Source organism: Lontra canadensis, unplaced genomic scaffold (genome assembly GCF_010015895.1).
Source record: "Lontra canadensis isolate GAN:19392208 unplaced genomic scaffold, GSC_riverotter_1.0 scaffold25, whole genome shotgun sequence".
Classification (NCBI taxonomy): domain Eukaryota; kingdom Metazoa; phylum Chordata; class Mammalia; order Carnivora; family Mustelidae; genus Lontra; species Lontra canadensis.
Genome location: NW_022631019.1, coordinates 19,432,128 through 19,447,490, shown reverse-complemented (window position 1 = coordinate 19,447,490; position 15,363 = coordinate 19,432,128). Strand labels below are relative to the sequence as shown.

At 53.6% G+C, this 15,363-nt stretch overlaps 2 protein-coding genes across 9 annotated transcripts in view; both read right to left on the bottom strand.

Annotated features, from left to right (window-relative positions):
* Positions 1-5,532: 5,532 nt before the first annotated feature.
* SFN (stratifin) lies at positions 5,533-14,853 on the bottom strand. The gene is made up of 2 exons (XM_032863862.1): positions 14,767-14,853; positions 5,533-6,775 (listed from the first exon to the last, which is right to left on the bottom strand). Exon 2 carries the CDS (start codon positions 6,769-6,771, stop codon positions 6,025-6,027), a length of 747 nt encoding a protein of 248 aa, XP_032719753.1. The 5' UTR covers positions 6,772-6,775; positions 14,767-14,853; the 3' UTR covers positions 5,533-6,024.
* ZDHHC18 (zinc finger DHHC-type palmitoyltransferase 18) overlaps positions 8,819-15,363 on the bottom strand; it is a 29,165-nt gene continuing 22,620 nt past the window's right edge. The window contains exons 8-10 of one of the 8 annotated variants that reach the window (XM_032863858.1): positions 14,767-14,866; positions 12,401-12,478; positions 11,097-11,263 (exon numbers count right to left, since the gene is read on the bottom strand). In XM_032863858.1, coding sequence (XP_032719749.1) covers positions 12,437-12,478; positions 14,767-14,866 — 142 coding nt within the window. In that variant the 3' untranslated portion in view covers positions 11,097-11,263; positions 12,401-12,436. Of the gene's footprint in view, positions 9,069-11,096; positions 11,264-11,637; positions 11,839-12,400; positions 12,479-12,912; positions 14,867-15,363 lie in introns of those variants that run through there. The other 7 variants (XM_032863857.1, XM_032863856.1, XM_032863855.1 and 4 more) reach the window with 7 other exon arrangements.

The window sequence follows — 15,363 nt, the reverse complement described above, 5'->3', positions numbered from 1 at the left end:
CTGAAGCCTTCACAGTCCTTGTGGAATGATCGAAACAGAGGAAAAGGAATACTGGAACATGGGTACGATCTCTCCCAATGTTTTTTTTTTCCTTTTAAGATTTTATTTATTGGGGTGCCTGGGTGGCTCAGTGGGTTAAGCCTCTGCCTTCGGCTCAGATCATGATCCCAGGGTCCTGGGATTGAGCCCTGTGTGTGGCTCTCTGCTCAGCAGGGAGCCTGCTTCCCCTCACCCCTCTGCCTGCCTCTCTGCCTACTTGTGATCTCTCTGTCAAATAAATAAAATCTTTAAAAAAAATTTTTTTTAATTTAAAAAAATTAAAAAGATTTTATTTATTTACTTGGGGAGGACACAGAGGGAGAGGGAGAAGCAGACTCCCCACTGAGCGGGGACCCTTAGATCATGACCTGAGCCCAAGGCAGACACTTAATTGACTGAGCCACCCAGGCGCCCCTCTCCCAACTCTTCAGTCATACCCGTGGTCACGTAGCCTATTCTGAGCTAAAGATCAGGCCCCTCTACAGTCAGACAAGGATATTTCAGGTTAACTTTACTTGAGGGAAGAAAGTCGGGGGATGTGTCCTCCTTCTTCTCTTATAACAAATACTCCTTGAATGCCATAATCTGATGTATTCGGTATTATACCTAGCCACAGATTGAAGACTCCATGCTTTTCCGAGTCTGGAATTTCCTCTTTTATCTCTAGACAGATAATGAGTTAAATTTCCCAGAGAGCAGTAAGGAGAAGATTGGGTGGAGATGAGAGACGAATCAGCCTCTGACACCCCCAGGGTGACATACCTGTCTGCTGCCCCCACACACATTCCTGGCTTCTGACTCACTGGGTAGGTGGTGCTGGGGGGGTGGTGTTCTGAGAGGAGCGCACCTACCCTGCAGAAACCTGCCTCCCTCCCCTCACCCCTCCCACAGCAGGGACAGCAGGCTGGGGGAGCCCTCTGAACAGGGCGAAGAACTGGAAAGGAACAAAGGATGTAACCAGGGGAAGGAACGTTTAACTTGGTGAACGTGCCAGGAAATTGGCCCCTTACACAGTCTTTTCCCATTGGAGACAATTCCTTTCTGCCGGGCCCTGGGGTGGCGGTTCGATGAAAAAGTCTGTTTTGATTCTTAGAAAGTCCAAGACACAAGCAGGGCAGCATAACATCATGTGGTTCTTTTCAAACTTATTTTTAACTCATGAAACTCCAGTATACAAAACAGACATATGTGTGACGATTTTAGCCAATGTGTGTGGGAACAGGGGAAACCCAGACTGCTGGCCTCCTGCCCTGTGGCAGTTTATGGGGAACCCTCTGAACAAAATTTGGAAACAGCTGTTGTAGTTTAAGAATCAAGGGCCTTGGATTTAGACCCGTTCCACTCCCCAGACACGTAAGTAATTTTATAACCTTGGTTATCGGGTTATTTAGCCGCTCTGAGCCTCAGTATCTTCATAGGCAAAACAAAGATGCTATGTATTTCTGTGCGGGCGAGGTCTGACAGTGGCTGGCCCATGGTGGTCACTCCAGCTGTTGTTATTACTGTACTCTCTAGGAAGAAGTGGGGCCTGTTGGTCAGATGGGCAGTCTCGGTGCAAGCATCCAAAATTAGGTTTTCTCAAAAAGGCACTGGACATTTGGACACTGGACCTGTGTGTGTAGGAGTGTCTTGCTTTTCTGGAAGGAGCCACTGTGGCCTGCCTGACCCCAGTGACTTGACCTCCCTAGGATCCTGGTTAGTTCAAAGCCTTGCCCTTTATCTTCTACTCCTGGGGTTCTAGACAGCCAATTTGCATTTTGCTCTCTGAAGTAACTACATATGTGAGAAGAGTAGATACCTTCTTTAGAAAATTATAGGTTGTACATTTTTCTTATATCCCTCAACTTCTTGGGAAAGGAAGATCTTTGCAAGCCCTTAGCCCCATTTTCTAGACAGCCCCGCCTCATCCCAGAACCAGCTGTATTTCCATTTCCACAATAGAGGACCTGGCACTCCACTGGGTTTCCAGGCATTTGGGAGGATGGTTTAAAACTAAGTTCCGAGGGGCGCCTGGCTGGCTCAGTCCGTGGAGCATGTGACTCTTGATTTCAGGATTTTAAGTTCTAGCCCCACGCTGGGTATAGAGATTATTTAAACAACAACAACATTTTAAAAAATAAATACAAATAAAAAATAAATAAAACTAAGTTCTGAGCATCATCCTGTACAAAAACCTTGCTGAAGGCACTGGAGGAAGAAAGTAAAAATAATGAGACAAAGTTACCATTTTTAGGAAGCTATCTGAGAAGTTAAGAAATAGACCCAGGACATAGCGGCAAACCCAGAGGTGAAGTCAAGTAGATATGAAATCATAACTGAATAAATGTCTCTCTATAAAGGAAAGGAGTTGGTAGGATAGCATATCCAAAAGCTTTGTATACATGTTAAAGGGAGAGGGGAGGCAGCTAGTCATGTTCTGACCTGAAGCTGGGCTTTGGAAATTTGGAATTTGGCTTTGGAATTTTGAAAACTCCAGGAGAAAACACTTAAACTCAGATAAAATGCACATGCCATAAAAATCATCCCTCTCAAAAGACAAATACCATAGGATTTCACTCATATGTAAAATTTAAGAAACAGATGAACATTTTTTTTTCAGAGAGAGAGGCAAACCATAGCAGACTCAACTATAGGAAGCCAACTAAGGTTTGTTGGAGGGGAGGTGGCTGGGGAGGTTGGGGCATTGGGGTGATGGGCAAGAAGGAGGGCACTTGGTGTAAGGAGCACTGGGTGTTATATGCAACTGATGAATCACTAAATTCTACCCTTGAAACTAATAATGCAGGATATATTAACTAAATCATATTAAAAAATTAATCCTCCTCAAGAGTACAGTTTAGTGGTTTTTAGTATATTCACAAAGTTGTGCAAATACCAACACTTTGGTGGGTTTTTTAAAAGTTTTTATTATTTAAGTAATCTCTACACACCATGTGGGGCTTGAACTCACAACTCTGAGATCAAGAGTTGTACGCTCTTCAGACTGAGCTAGCCAGGCGCCAATATCAACACTATTTTGAATCTGGAACATTGCATCACCCCAAAAGAAATTCCGTACCCATTAACAGTAGGACTGAAAAAATTTAAATGTCAAATTTAGGTCAGGAAGAGATGGCAAGAGATGCTCACTGAGATTCCGCCCTGGTAAGAAAGCTTTAGAGAGATTATGTCATAAACAAAAAGGTCTGGGACTTTCATGGTCAGAAGCTGGTGCTTAAGCCGGCTCACACCTAGCCATCTGATTTGGTGATATTCCAATCCACAGCATCTGCTTCTGGAATCTGTCAACACCAACACATTACCTTAGGGTAGCTCATTTCTTTCCCCACATAGGGCAACCATGAGTGGTGTAGGATAGACAAAAGTCAGAGAGTGAGAGAAAAGAAAGATCTCTTCCCAGGACCTACCCATTAAGAGAAAGTCACCAGACCTGTTTGGTAAGAGAAAATGGGTCACTTCCAGAGCTGAGGGAGAGTCACTTGACCTAACCCAGAGTCTCTGCCTGCTTGCCTTGAAAACCAACACCCTTCCAGGAAAGGAGAAGAGAAAACCGGAGACTCAGAAGGCAGCAGAGTGGTCCTGCCAGCTTCCCCTGTATAAGTAGCTCTGATAAGAGCCCTTCAATTTCCAGTCCCATGGGTGTGACCAAACTTGGACTCTGGGGAACCTGAGGAGGCTGAACTGAGTTCCCCCCATCTTGCCAGGTAGAGGAGTGACCACTTGATGTCAGGACAGTATCCTCTGGTGGCCCAGTGAGCATGCAGGTCAGCTTTGGCAATAAAGCTACTCCTCACAGTGTCTGGGTGGCTCAGTGGGTTAAAGCCTTTGCCTTGGGCTCAGGTCCTGGAATCGAGCCCTGCACTGGGCTCTTTGCTCTGCAGAGAGTCTGCGTCCTCCTCGGTCTCTGCCTGCCTCTCCACCTACTTGTGATCTCTCTCTCTCTCTGTCATATAAATAAATAAAATTTAAAAACAAACAAACTTGAATTTAAAAAATAATAATAAAGCTACTCCTCAGGACCAGGCCTGACAATTGGTACGGAAATGGATCAACCCTAGACTACTGATGCTGGAAGGTTTAATAATAGCTAACATGTATTAAACATGCACTGTGGACTACTTTAGGCACATTTATTTTCTCAAACTTCATAGCAACTCTTTAGGTACAGTTTTTCAATCCCCACTTTACAAAAGAGGGCACAAACGAAAAGCAGAGTCTTGACCAAGGAGGGCTGGGATTCGAACCCAAGGCAGTTTTGACACCCCAGTTTTTGTCAGACTTTTGCCCAAACCCTTTGATACTGAAGGGGAACCTGAGACCCAGGGAAGGTTCTAATGGCTTTTCCAAGGTCGCAGAGCCAGTCGGGGACACAGTCCAAGCCCATCGGTTCAGGGCTGCCTGGATCCTGGAAGGTAGTGGGGACGCACTGGTGGCCGGGCGGCCAACCCTGCCCGCCTGCCCAGGCCGGGCAACGCCAGCAGAGCAGATGACTCAAAGGGCGGGGACTCCTTTTGCCGCACGGCCCCGCCCGGTCCCGCTGCTCCGTGCGTGCGGAGCTCTCGGGCTGAACGGGTGGCAACTTGTCTGAGTGAAACCGGGAAAGCGCTGCCCCTGGGGCTTGGCGGACTGCGCGGGGAAGCCCTCACTCCTGCTGCGCGTTGCGACGCCGGCTGGGCCTGGCGGTCGAAGGGAAGACACACCCCGCGCGTTCCGCCGCGCTCTCCCCCATTGGCTCGTCGGGTTCCGGGGGCGGGTCCCTGAGCAGCTCTCTCCCGAAATTGGACGATATCGGCCTCGGGCCCGCCTCCAGCCCCAGGCGGTGAAGGCGGGAGCGAGCAAGGCGGCGGAGGGTCCCGGCGTGTCGGAGCTGGCGGTGAGGCGCGGAGGCGGCGAGCCGGGCTGGCTTGGGGGGGCCTCCGCTCCCCGCGGCCCTTCCCACCCAGCTCGCGGCTCCTCCTCGCATGCCGCTCTCATTTTGTCCCCGCGTCCGAACGCTGGGGCGGGGGCATTCCCCTCTCCTCAGATATGGGCTTTTAATGGCGGCGTCATGCCCCTGTCCAGATTGTGCTCCCCTTCTCTCGGATTGGAGCGCTTGATGGGACTCTTCCTCGTTTTCCGATCTGGGATGCTCCCTGCCGCTCGCTACAGCCTATCCCTGCAGCACGGACCTGACACTCCCTGCTTTCCTGTCCCCTCAGATCTGGTTCTTCGGTCTCCTGCCCTGGGCCCCTTCCGAACAGCGTCAGAGCCGCCTTTGCGCTCTCCTGTCCCTCCGGGGTCCAGACCAGTTTGTGGGGGGCCCCCCCGGGAAGGCTGGACCCCCACCCCTCAGCCTGTCACCTGGAGTCACTGGCTCCAGAGTCTTGCCTGTGGGTCACTGAGCCAGCCCCGTGAGAGGTCAGGGCCCTAAATCAGAAGCAAAAGTCAAGGTCTCCGTAAATCATAAGCCAGTCCCTGTCCCATCCCTCCACCAATAACTGGAAGAGACAGAAGGAGTGTCACAGGGGAACTTTATTGAGAGAAAACAGGGTCACACCCAGCAGACATGCTTTCCCTGTCATTCTGGGTCGTACACTCACTCGCTCTCACTCTCTCAGTCTCTCACACACTCATCTGCCACACAGTCCAGCTCTCGGCCGCAAGGGTGGGACACTCCTCAATTCCTAAGTTTCGGAGGCAAACGGGGTGGGAAGGAGGCAGGAGGGGTTAGAGGTGGCCCGGTTGGCGGTGGGGTTTGGAGGAGGGGTGCAGAGAGCAGGGGTGGGTGGGCTGACCCCTGGCGAGGAGCTCCCACAGCTACAGGCAGAGCGGGACCCCCTGGCTCCAGCTGGCCTCAGCTCTGCTGGTCCCTCTCCTCGGAGCTCTTGTGAGCAGGGCGCAGAGCGTTCGGGGACAGGGGTCGGGCCTCCCACCCCTACTAGTCCTCTCTGCCACGGTGGGGGTGCTGGGCAGGGCGGGGCGCGGCAGGGAGGGGGCGGGCTTGGCTCAGCTCTGGGGTTCCTCGGGAGCCTCGCCTGCCTCTTCCCCGGCGTTGTCGGCGGTCCACAGCGTCAGGTTGTCTCGCAGCAGCTGCATGATGAGGGTGCTGTCTTTGTAGGAGTCCTCGCTGAGGGTGTGCAGGTCAGCCATGGCCTCGTCGAAGGTGGTCTTGGCCAGTGAGATGGCCTCCTCGGGGCTGTTGGCGATCTCATAGTGGAAGACTGAAAAGTTCAGGGCCAGGCCCAGGCGGATGGGGTTGGTGGGTGGCATCTCCTTCTTGCTGATGTCCATGGCCTCCTGGTAGGCCGACCGGGCTGAGTCAATGATGCGCTTCTTGTCATCACCGGTGGCCACCTCAGCCAGGTAGCGGTAGTAGTCGCCCTTCATTTTCAGGTAGAACACCCGACTTTCGGCATCACCTGCCTCCTTGATGAGGTGGGTGTCCAGCAGGCCCAGCACCGTGTCACACACGCCCCGGAGCTCAGTCTCCACCTTCTCCCGGTACTCGCGCACCTCAGGGCCCTTCTCTTCCGAGCCCTCTTCGTTGCCTTTCTGCTCGATACTGGACAGGACCCTCCAGGCAGCCCTCTGGCCACCCACCACGTTCTTGTAGGCCACTGACAGCAGGTTTCGCTCTTCGCAGGATAGCTCCTCACCCTTTTCCACGGCGCTCCTCATGAAGGCTGCCATGTCCTCGTAGCGTTCAGCCTGCTCTGCCAACTTGGCCTTCTGGATCACACTGGCTCTCTCCATGGCTCTGGCGACAGACAGGCAGGCAGGCGGCGGGCTAACTGACTGCCTTGAAACCAGCGCGGAATTCTGAGCCTCCCCTGCTCTCGGCCTGCCTTTTGGCTGGACGGCCAGGCCCCGGAGAAGGGTGGGGAGGGACAGAGGGCGGGGCTGGGGCCCAGGACCTGCCTCCCTCTCCTTTTCTCCCCACACCCTTTCCGGCTCTTCCTTAAAGGTAAAAGGCTGGGCTATGGGGTGAGTCACAGGGGCAGTCGGCGGTAGAAATCGGGAGGGCGTTGGCCCCACCTGCACAAATCCCTTTCCGGGCTCCAGGCTGCCCCCTCTTGTTCAGGGCTTCGATTACGTGAATGCCCACAGAGCTGCCCCAGTTTCTCAAATCAGATCCTCCTTCATGGTGTTCTTCCAGGGGGCCAAGGATGGCTTCCACCAAATGGCTGCCTCAGCCTAGCTAGAGCCCATGAAGATAGGTGCACCCAAGAGGACGGGTTCTTAATCCTACCAGGTACATTTCCCACCTTGGTTCAGGTGAGATAATTGTGTTTAGGTAGGGCTGCAGTTTCCCAAGCACCTTCACATCCATGATTGAATTTATTCCCTACCATGTTTCTGTGAGACACACTGTGACTATTACTCCCACTTTAGAGATGGGAATGCTGAGGGATGAGATTTGCTCAGGGTTACGCAGCTACTAAGCCCCCTGCATCCTACTTCCTTCCTTTGGCTTCTCCTGTCAAGGCCTCTGCCTTATGAGGTCCAGGCTGTATTTAGAAGTGAGATCCAGGCTTCTTCCGGAGTCTGCCTGAAGTGATTCTATCCCCTGGTCATCACTCCCCCCTCAGGGTTCCCTCTGAGTTCCCAGGATGCACAGGTGGCATCGCTCAGGGTGCCACTTAATGAAGTGTTTAACGAGCGGGCCCTGACGCTCCAGCCCAGCCTTTGTAATTAGTCACCCAGTAGGTTTGTTGGACACCTTCCCCATCACAGCACAATTTTCCCTTTCAAGTTGGTGGCCTGTTGCCACTTGTTTGAGGACCTATACCCTCTGGCTCTCCACGCCAGGTCACCTACCCCCTCCAAGCCGCCTGCCATCATGTATCAGTGGGGCTCACACAGGGTGGGGGCCCAGCTTTCCTGCCTGACTCAGCCTGCCCTCTGTCAAAGACTGGGAAGCAGGCCACTTGGGTGCTCAGCCCACTTTGGATCCCCAGTGGGGGACGCTAGCACCTGGGGAGAGAGACAGGACCGAGATAAAGAAGGTGGTGGTGACACATACCATTTTGTTTTATGGGGTAGCAGTCCCAGGTGAGTGCTGCCTCCCCCAGCCTGCCTCTTAGAAATTTCCATGTCCCTTCCCTTTGACTCTAGCCCTCCCTCTGACCCCTGGCAGAGGCCTCAGAGATGGGATGCTTCTCTCTTGCCAACCTTCTGTCCCTGTTTGCTGGGATGCTGTTCTCATTCAGCCAGGAGTTTCACCTGAAGGTGTCGGCACCCTGCCCATGAGGGTAGGTTCCTCCTTATCTGCCCCACCCCTAGCCAAAGCTCAGATGGGGCTCGAGGGTGGGGCTTCCCTCACTGGGATCCAGCCAGCTTAATCTGGGTGCCAGGGCCATTTCACAGGTCTGTCTCTCCCTGGTTCCTCTTGGTTGGAGCCTTAATGCCCACCTTCCCCTCTTGGAGGGAGGCTTAGGCCAGAACTCTGAGGGCCAAAGAGGAGATCTGCCTCTTTGAAGGAAAAGTAGCAGCATGCCTAGGCAGATACTACAGGTTTTCCAAGGAAACAGAAGGGATTTTAGGCTTGACATTCTCTAAGGCTTTGCTCAGATGGGATCACCCACACAGAAAATGATGGAAAGGAAATGCATTAAAGTACTAATTTAATAGAGCATATCTTTAGGTAGTGGTATTCCAAGTGATTTTTTTCCTTTTGATTTTCCTATTTTCTTCAATGGTAGATATGTATTATTTTTCTATAAAAGCTAGAATAGCCTAGTATCTTTGGAATCAGATTGCCTGGGCTTAATTTTTAGAAGCTGTATGGCCTTGGACAAGTGACCTAACCTCTGTAAGCCTCTGTCTTCCTAAGTGTAAAAGGGGGTTTGTTGTGAAGATTAAATAAGTTGATGGAAAAGCACTTAGTAGAGTGAATGGTAACTGTTATTATCATATGAAAAAAATCCAACCAATCTCATTATTATAACCACATACCCTCAAAGCACTAACATGGGGCTGGGTTCTGTGAAATGACACAGGGTCCCAAACCAAGCCTTACCTGAGGACTGGACCCTCCCCAGTTGAGTGTCCTTAGGAGAAGGAAGACAGATGAATGGTCAGATGTGCTCACTCAGCACTGCCTCCTCCCTCTCCAGCAGACATTCCTCTGGCCTACACAGGCCTGAGGCCCTCAAGGACCTTCCTTTGTACTAGTCATTCAGCTCAGGCTTTCCCAAGTCCTGGGGGAAAGCTAGAGATCCCAGAGCACCAGAAACCTGGAAGGGCCTGGCAGGCCTAGGAATTTTGGAGGTGCTCTGTTTCTAGGAAGGCAGCATTCCCTACCTGTCACTCAAGCCAGGAGATGTGGTGGTGGAGACCACAAGCTCCATGCCCTCAGCACAGCCAGAAGAGAGAAGAGTGAAAGGAAGCCTCTTCACTCCTCCTCCCTTCACCTGCCGAAGCTTAGGGGTGAATCTGGGAGCCAGGGTACCTCCTGCCCGCTCTAGCCTGTCGATCCTGACTCAGTTCCTGTCTCAGACACCTCCCTTTGCCTCCAGGCCTCCGTTTCCCAAGTCCAGGAGCCCAGGCAGGCAGGAGACGGCAGGCCCTGGCAGGGTACAGAGCTCCACTGTCAGCAGCCTGAGTCAGCAGGACAGGAGTCGGGGCTGTGGCTCAAGGGGCTTTCCTCATCCTGCCCGCTCTCCTCCATATAGCATCCATCCCCATGGCATGTTCAAGAGGCAAGCGATAATCACAGGCTTGTGACAGAGAAGGCAGCAGCCAGTTGCTATCTAGCTCCACTGAGAACAGACAGGACTCTGAGTACAGTGGGAGGGAGTGATTAGAATCCAGAAAAGGTCTTCCTATGAAATTTCTTCCAGTCTTGGAATGATCAAATTAAACAAGTGACTGGAGGGAGGTATGACACTTCTCCCCCTGGTTAGTTGTAAACAAGACGTCAGTTATCCAGTCAAGGGTTCACTCTACTAGTTGCCTTTGGGAGGGAATATTAGATTACTTTTAAGTGACTCAGCTATCCCGAGTCTTTTTCTCCTCAAGGCACTGTTTAGTGTATACCACATCTAGACCAGTCCAGTCTAGGTCACAGTGTGGAGTTGGTGGAAAGAGAAGGGAATGTCGGGCTGTGGGACTGCATCCCAACTCTGTTTTAAGGACTTTCGGGAGAAGGGAAGGTCCCATCTTGCCTCTAAGCCTCAGTTTCCCCATCAGTACAAGGAGGCCAGCACAGATCACCTCTAAGCCCTCTGATGGCTGTGAATAACAGCTTCTAATTGGGTTTCTCCCTCTGAGAGTCCCTAACCCTGAAGGAGCCCTAGTCATTCCTTGGGTAGTGTAGAGGGGTCAGAGGATTGGGTTCAAATCCTCGATTTGCTGCCTTATCAGCGGGAGACCCTGCACAACTCCTGTGCCTTCCTTGTGCCTCAGTTCCCTCATCTGTAAAAAAAAATGCTGACATCACCTTCCTCATAGGTTTAGGTGAAAAAAATGGGCCTGGCACTCGGTTAGCGCTTGCTAAATGGCTGCGGTAATTATTTTCTAGCTCTTAGCATACGGTGTGCGTATCTCAATGTGGGGCAGCTGCTGGGGGAAGGGAAGGTTCCATGAGATTGTTAACCTGGGCTAGGTTCAGTGCAAGGGGTAACAGTCCCTGCTTGGGTTGGCACTGTTCAGAGTTGAGGTCACATAAGGCTTGAAGGCCTCTGGCACTGAGACCAGTTCTAGAAGAGCAGACTGAAGAGGACACTGGCTACTCTTCCGGTGTCACTTCTGGCTTCACTGTGCTTCTTCTTTTAAATCTCCAGGAAGGGGGGGTGGGGCGCATAGGTGGCTCAGTAGGTTGAGTGACTGATTCTTGGTTTCCTCTTAGGTCATGACCTCCCTGCATCTGGCTCCCGCTCAGCGGGGACTCAGTGTGAAGATTCTCTCCCTCTGCCCCTCCCCCCCACCCCCTGCTAAATCAATCAATCTTTAAATCTCGGAATGGTACTAACCAACTAGAACAAAGCTGGCAGAGAGGGTAAGCCAGACCTTCCGCGCACTCATCACAGGCCTCACCCCCAGACCCCAGAGTAAAGGTGGCACCAGACACCCAAGGATATGGCAAGAAGAGGGAAATCTTTATTTCGGTTAAAAAAGGTACAGGACAGCAGACAAGCGGCCCCCAGCCATGGACTGGGCAGATTTCCGTGGCCCAGCCCAGCTCCCTTGAGGTCCTCTGAAGAACGCCGGGCTGTCAGACCTGGCTAGCTCAGGCCCTCAGCGCCTGGGGCAAAGGGAACAAGCGTCCTCCTTGCATCTTACCTACTCAGGGTAGTGGGGATAGAGGGGCCGTGGGAACAGTGTCAAACCGGTTGTGCTTAGAACAGTCACCAAACTTGTTCAGCAGCGTCCTCAACCAACACCCCAGAGGCTCCTGAAGAAACCTGCTCGGCCCCGCTACAGCTATGCCTGATTCTGGAAGGGGGCAGGCTGTAAGGCGGATTCCTGAAGAGTCTCGACACCTTACAGATCTGGGGAAGGGGACGCGAAGTGGAAGGGGGGCAAGTTTCAGCATAGTATTGTATCATTGTGCTGACAGCTGCGATATGGCTTTCTACACTCTGGCTGGCATGGAGTGGGGGTGGGGGCCAAGAGGCCAGCCCCTGCCCCCTGTTGCGGGGGGGGCTCTGGAGAGCACACGTGTGGGGTAGGCTTGGGGGCAGACCCTGTAGGCACAGACGGTGGCAGATGGGCCACAGGTTAGGCAGGTGGAGGGGCCGGGTGCCTGGCTCCCCTCAGGCCGCTCCTGGAGAAGCAGAGAGCAGCGGTCCTCAGGAGGTCCTTAAGCCCCCGCACACACTGGAGATCCCAGCAGGACAGCAAAGAAGGAGAAGAGAGAGGGTTAGCGGGCTCGCGAGGACAGGGCAGGGGGCCTGCAGCGTTGCTGGCGGGGACAGGTGCTACCCCAGCACCTGCCTCTTCCCCACAGAAGGGCCGAGGCTTGGGCGGCAGGCAACGAAGCAGGAGAGAGCTCAGCAGGGACAGAAAGCCAGGACACAAGTGTTAGTGACTGAGGGCTCCTGCACACCAGGACACCACCAGGGCAGGCCCCAGCACCTCAGAGCAGGAAGGCCACCCTCTCCCCAACCTCACCCTTCTCCTCCTGCTTGAGTGGGAGAGTGGCTCTGCATGAAGCTACTTCCTCAGTCCAGAGCAGGGCTGGGCTCTTAGCCCCGCCCTCAGGCCCCGATCCTTCTGTTTAGGGGGAAGCCCTGGCGGCCCTACCACCGCCAGCACACGCACCACACCACACACCAGACAGATGAATGGGCTCCACGGGGTTGGCGAGGCATGCGATGAGGATGAGATGGTGTGTGAGGGGAGCGGGCAGTGCTGGCTGACGGGGGAGGTACGATCTTACCAGCTAACCCTCTGCAAAGAGGCCTGTTAGCTCCCCTCAGGCTGTGCAGGAGATGGCAAAATCCTGACAGGTGTCCTCCTGGGGGAGATACCAGAGAGGCGGGCCGGAGTTATGAGTTGTCTGGCTGGGCCCTGCTGCCCAGGTGGGGCTGGGGGCCGGGGAGGCTCTGACTCACAAACTGGAAACTACGGTCTCAGAAACGTTTTCTTAGCTGGGCAGTCCCTGGGGATCAGAGTGAAAACACAGCAAGGAAAAAGAACTTGGGAGTCTCCAAGTCCCCGAGGCAGGGGAAAAACGGAGGGGACAAGGAGGGGCCAGGATGGCCTCTTCTTCCATGCCTATGGGGACCTCGCCCCCTTGCTCCACCTCAAGCAGGCGGACTCAGCCAGGAGAGGAGCACGTTAGCTGTATCTCTGGGCTTCCTGCCTTCTGCCTCCCCAGGAAAGACTGAGTTTGGCTGCCAGTTGGAGCCTCAGCAAAGAAAGAGCAAACAAAAACCAAACCAAAGCAAATCAACTCTTAAAAACAAAAATTTTATTACAAGCAGGAACAAAGAATACTGGCTTAAATAAAAGGCACGTGGGAGTCCCCTCCTCTAGCCAGCTCCCTCCCCACTGTAGCCTGGCCCAGGGTCCTGACACTAGGGTAGAGCTGCTTCTCCCAGAGGGGATCCTCTGGGGTTGTCATTTCTCAGCTGCCTGTGACCCATTAGCCTTTGCAGCAAGGAAGGGCAAGACACGAGGACTTCCTCATTGGTTTCCAAGGTCTTCAGGCCACCTGAAGAGCCAAGGAGGGGGTGGGACAATTTCCTATCTATTTCGACAAGAAGCTATAATTTCCAGCAGAGAAGAGACATCCTTTGAGCTTCTGACCTAGATTTAGGCCAAACTTCACTTGCCTCTTGGACCACCCTGCTCTTTCCTCCCTTTTCTCTGGACGGGGTCCTCCAGTTGGCAGAGACTCCCTGTCTTCTGGCCACTGGCACTAGGTCCCATACTCAGAGCCCAGAGGAGGGAGTGTGGCTTATAGAACGGCAGCCGCTCCCCGTAGCCATTACTCCATCCACCACGCCCAGCCTCAGCCTGTCTGGGCAGGTCCCAGGCTTCCTAATGTCCGAAGAAGAAGCAAAGACAGGAGGAAGGGGGCTGAGTTTCGGCGGGAACCCAGGGGGCTCCTGTGATCAAGGCACGGGATCCCTGTGGCCACGACTCAGGCGGCTCCTGCTGCTGCTGGCTGACGCTGGAGGGGGATGGTGGGGAGAGGGGCAGCCTAGGGGATGTAGGGAAGTGGGAGCCAGCCACATTCGTACAAGAGCACATGCGAACACACACACACTCACACTCACACGTTCACAGCCAGAAGTTCTCTTATAAATTTATTAAAACCAACTTGCCTTCTGATAATCCTTAACCTGGCACTACACAGATAGCAACGTGGCTGACTTTTTTTTTCTTCTTCCGTTTAAAAAAATGCTACATAGAAAAGAGGTCTATAAAATTGTGCAAAATACCCAGCATTAATAAACCCATTTCAAGTATTGCCAGCATGAGTACAACCGCCCAGCCCAAGAACCGACTTGGGAGAGAGATGGGGGGCCAGACTGGGATCTCTTAGAGAAACCCGCCATGGGTAGTGAGAGGTCAAGGCCCCCAGTTCCTAGCGTGTGGCCCGGGACCATGCAGGAGCTGAGGTTTTGGGTACCTGGCTGGCTGGTGTCGCTTCCTCTGACACAGGCTGTAGCCCACCTGCCCCCACCTCTGCCCTTTCTATCTGTACCCCCAGTTCTATCCTATTGGCCAACTCCATACAGAAAACAAGAACAAAAACAGAAGAAAGAACAATGATCATCACAGAAGGAATGAAGGAGTCCATACACCACAGCAGCCCACAGAGGAGGCATCTTCTATAGCCTGCTGTCCAGAGCGGAATGCTCCTGGGTCCCGCTTCACCCCCAGGTCCCGGGCTGAGCAGAGCCCAGCAGCGCCCCCACCTGGGAGGTATCGCACTCAGTCAGCTCCCTCACTCACGCGAGGCTTGCTCTGGCATAGCCAGAGACTTGGCAACGTCCCCTCGCAGCCTCAGGGTCCCTGGCCTCTCTCTCCTGTCACTCCTGCCACTAATCAGTTGGGAGACATCTCGGGCCGAAGGCTGTGGGAACTTGGGTTTGGGGAGCAGAGGGTACAGCCATGGAAGTGTGGGGAAAGCCACGCAGGGTGGGAAATAAATACGAGAGTCTTTGGCAGCTCTGCTTCCCTTGGGTGGAATGGGGAGGGTCCCGGCAGGTGTGGAGGGCGGCAGGTGAGTGCGGAGGGGTGGACAGGCCAGCAGGTGGCGAGTATGAGCCCAGGTCAGGGGTGGCCTCCTACCATGCTGGCGTCGGGCTTGGCTCCACAGGCTGGCTCATCGCTCCTGATGGGCGAGGGCAACACGGTGTCGGGCTCCACAAATCCCCTCCGGTCAATCAGGCTTCCAAAACACAAGAGGGGACACGTGAGGGCCCCTGCCCAATACCAGTGATCCAGGCTGGGGGCTGAGTGGCAGAGTCCATTTCCCAACCAAGGAAAGATCCAGTCCTACAAAGCCTGAGAAAGGGGAGCTGATCTCCAGTTGAGGGTTCAAGACCCTTTCCTTCCAGAAAGGCCCTCTCTGCACTCTGGACACCTGGTTTTGGCCACTGGATTTATTCACTCTTCATTCCAAGCGGCCCATTTTGCCATCTGGCTGCCACAGAGCCAGGCTGCGGGGAAGGGGAAGAGCAGGATCAAAGAGTGAGACGCCCACTGTTACTGGCCCTGCCATCGCAAGCATGATAGGAGAAGCGGGGCGGGGGGTGGTGTCGGGTGGACAGTGTGTGAAGTCTCCATCCGCAGGGGCCACTGCAACTTAACTCCTGTTCTGGCACTCTGGTGCCCCCTGGTGTGAAGACGGAGGGGCACTGCCCAGTGGGCTTGAGCCACCAGGGC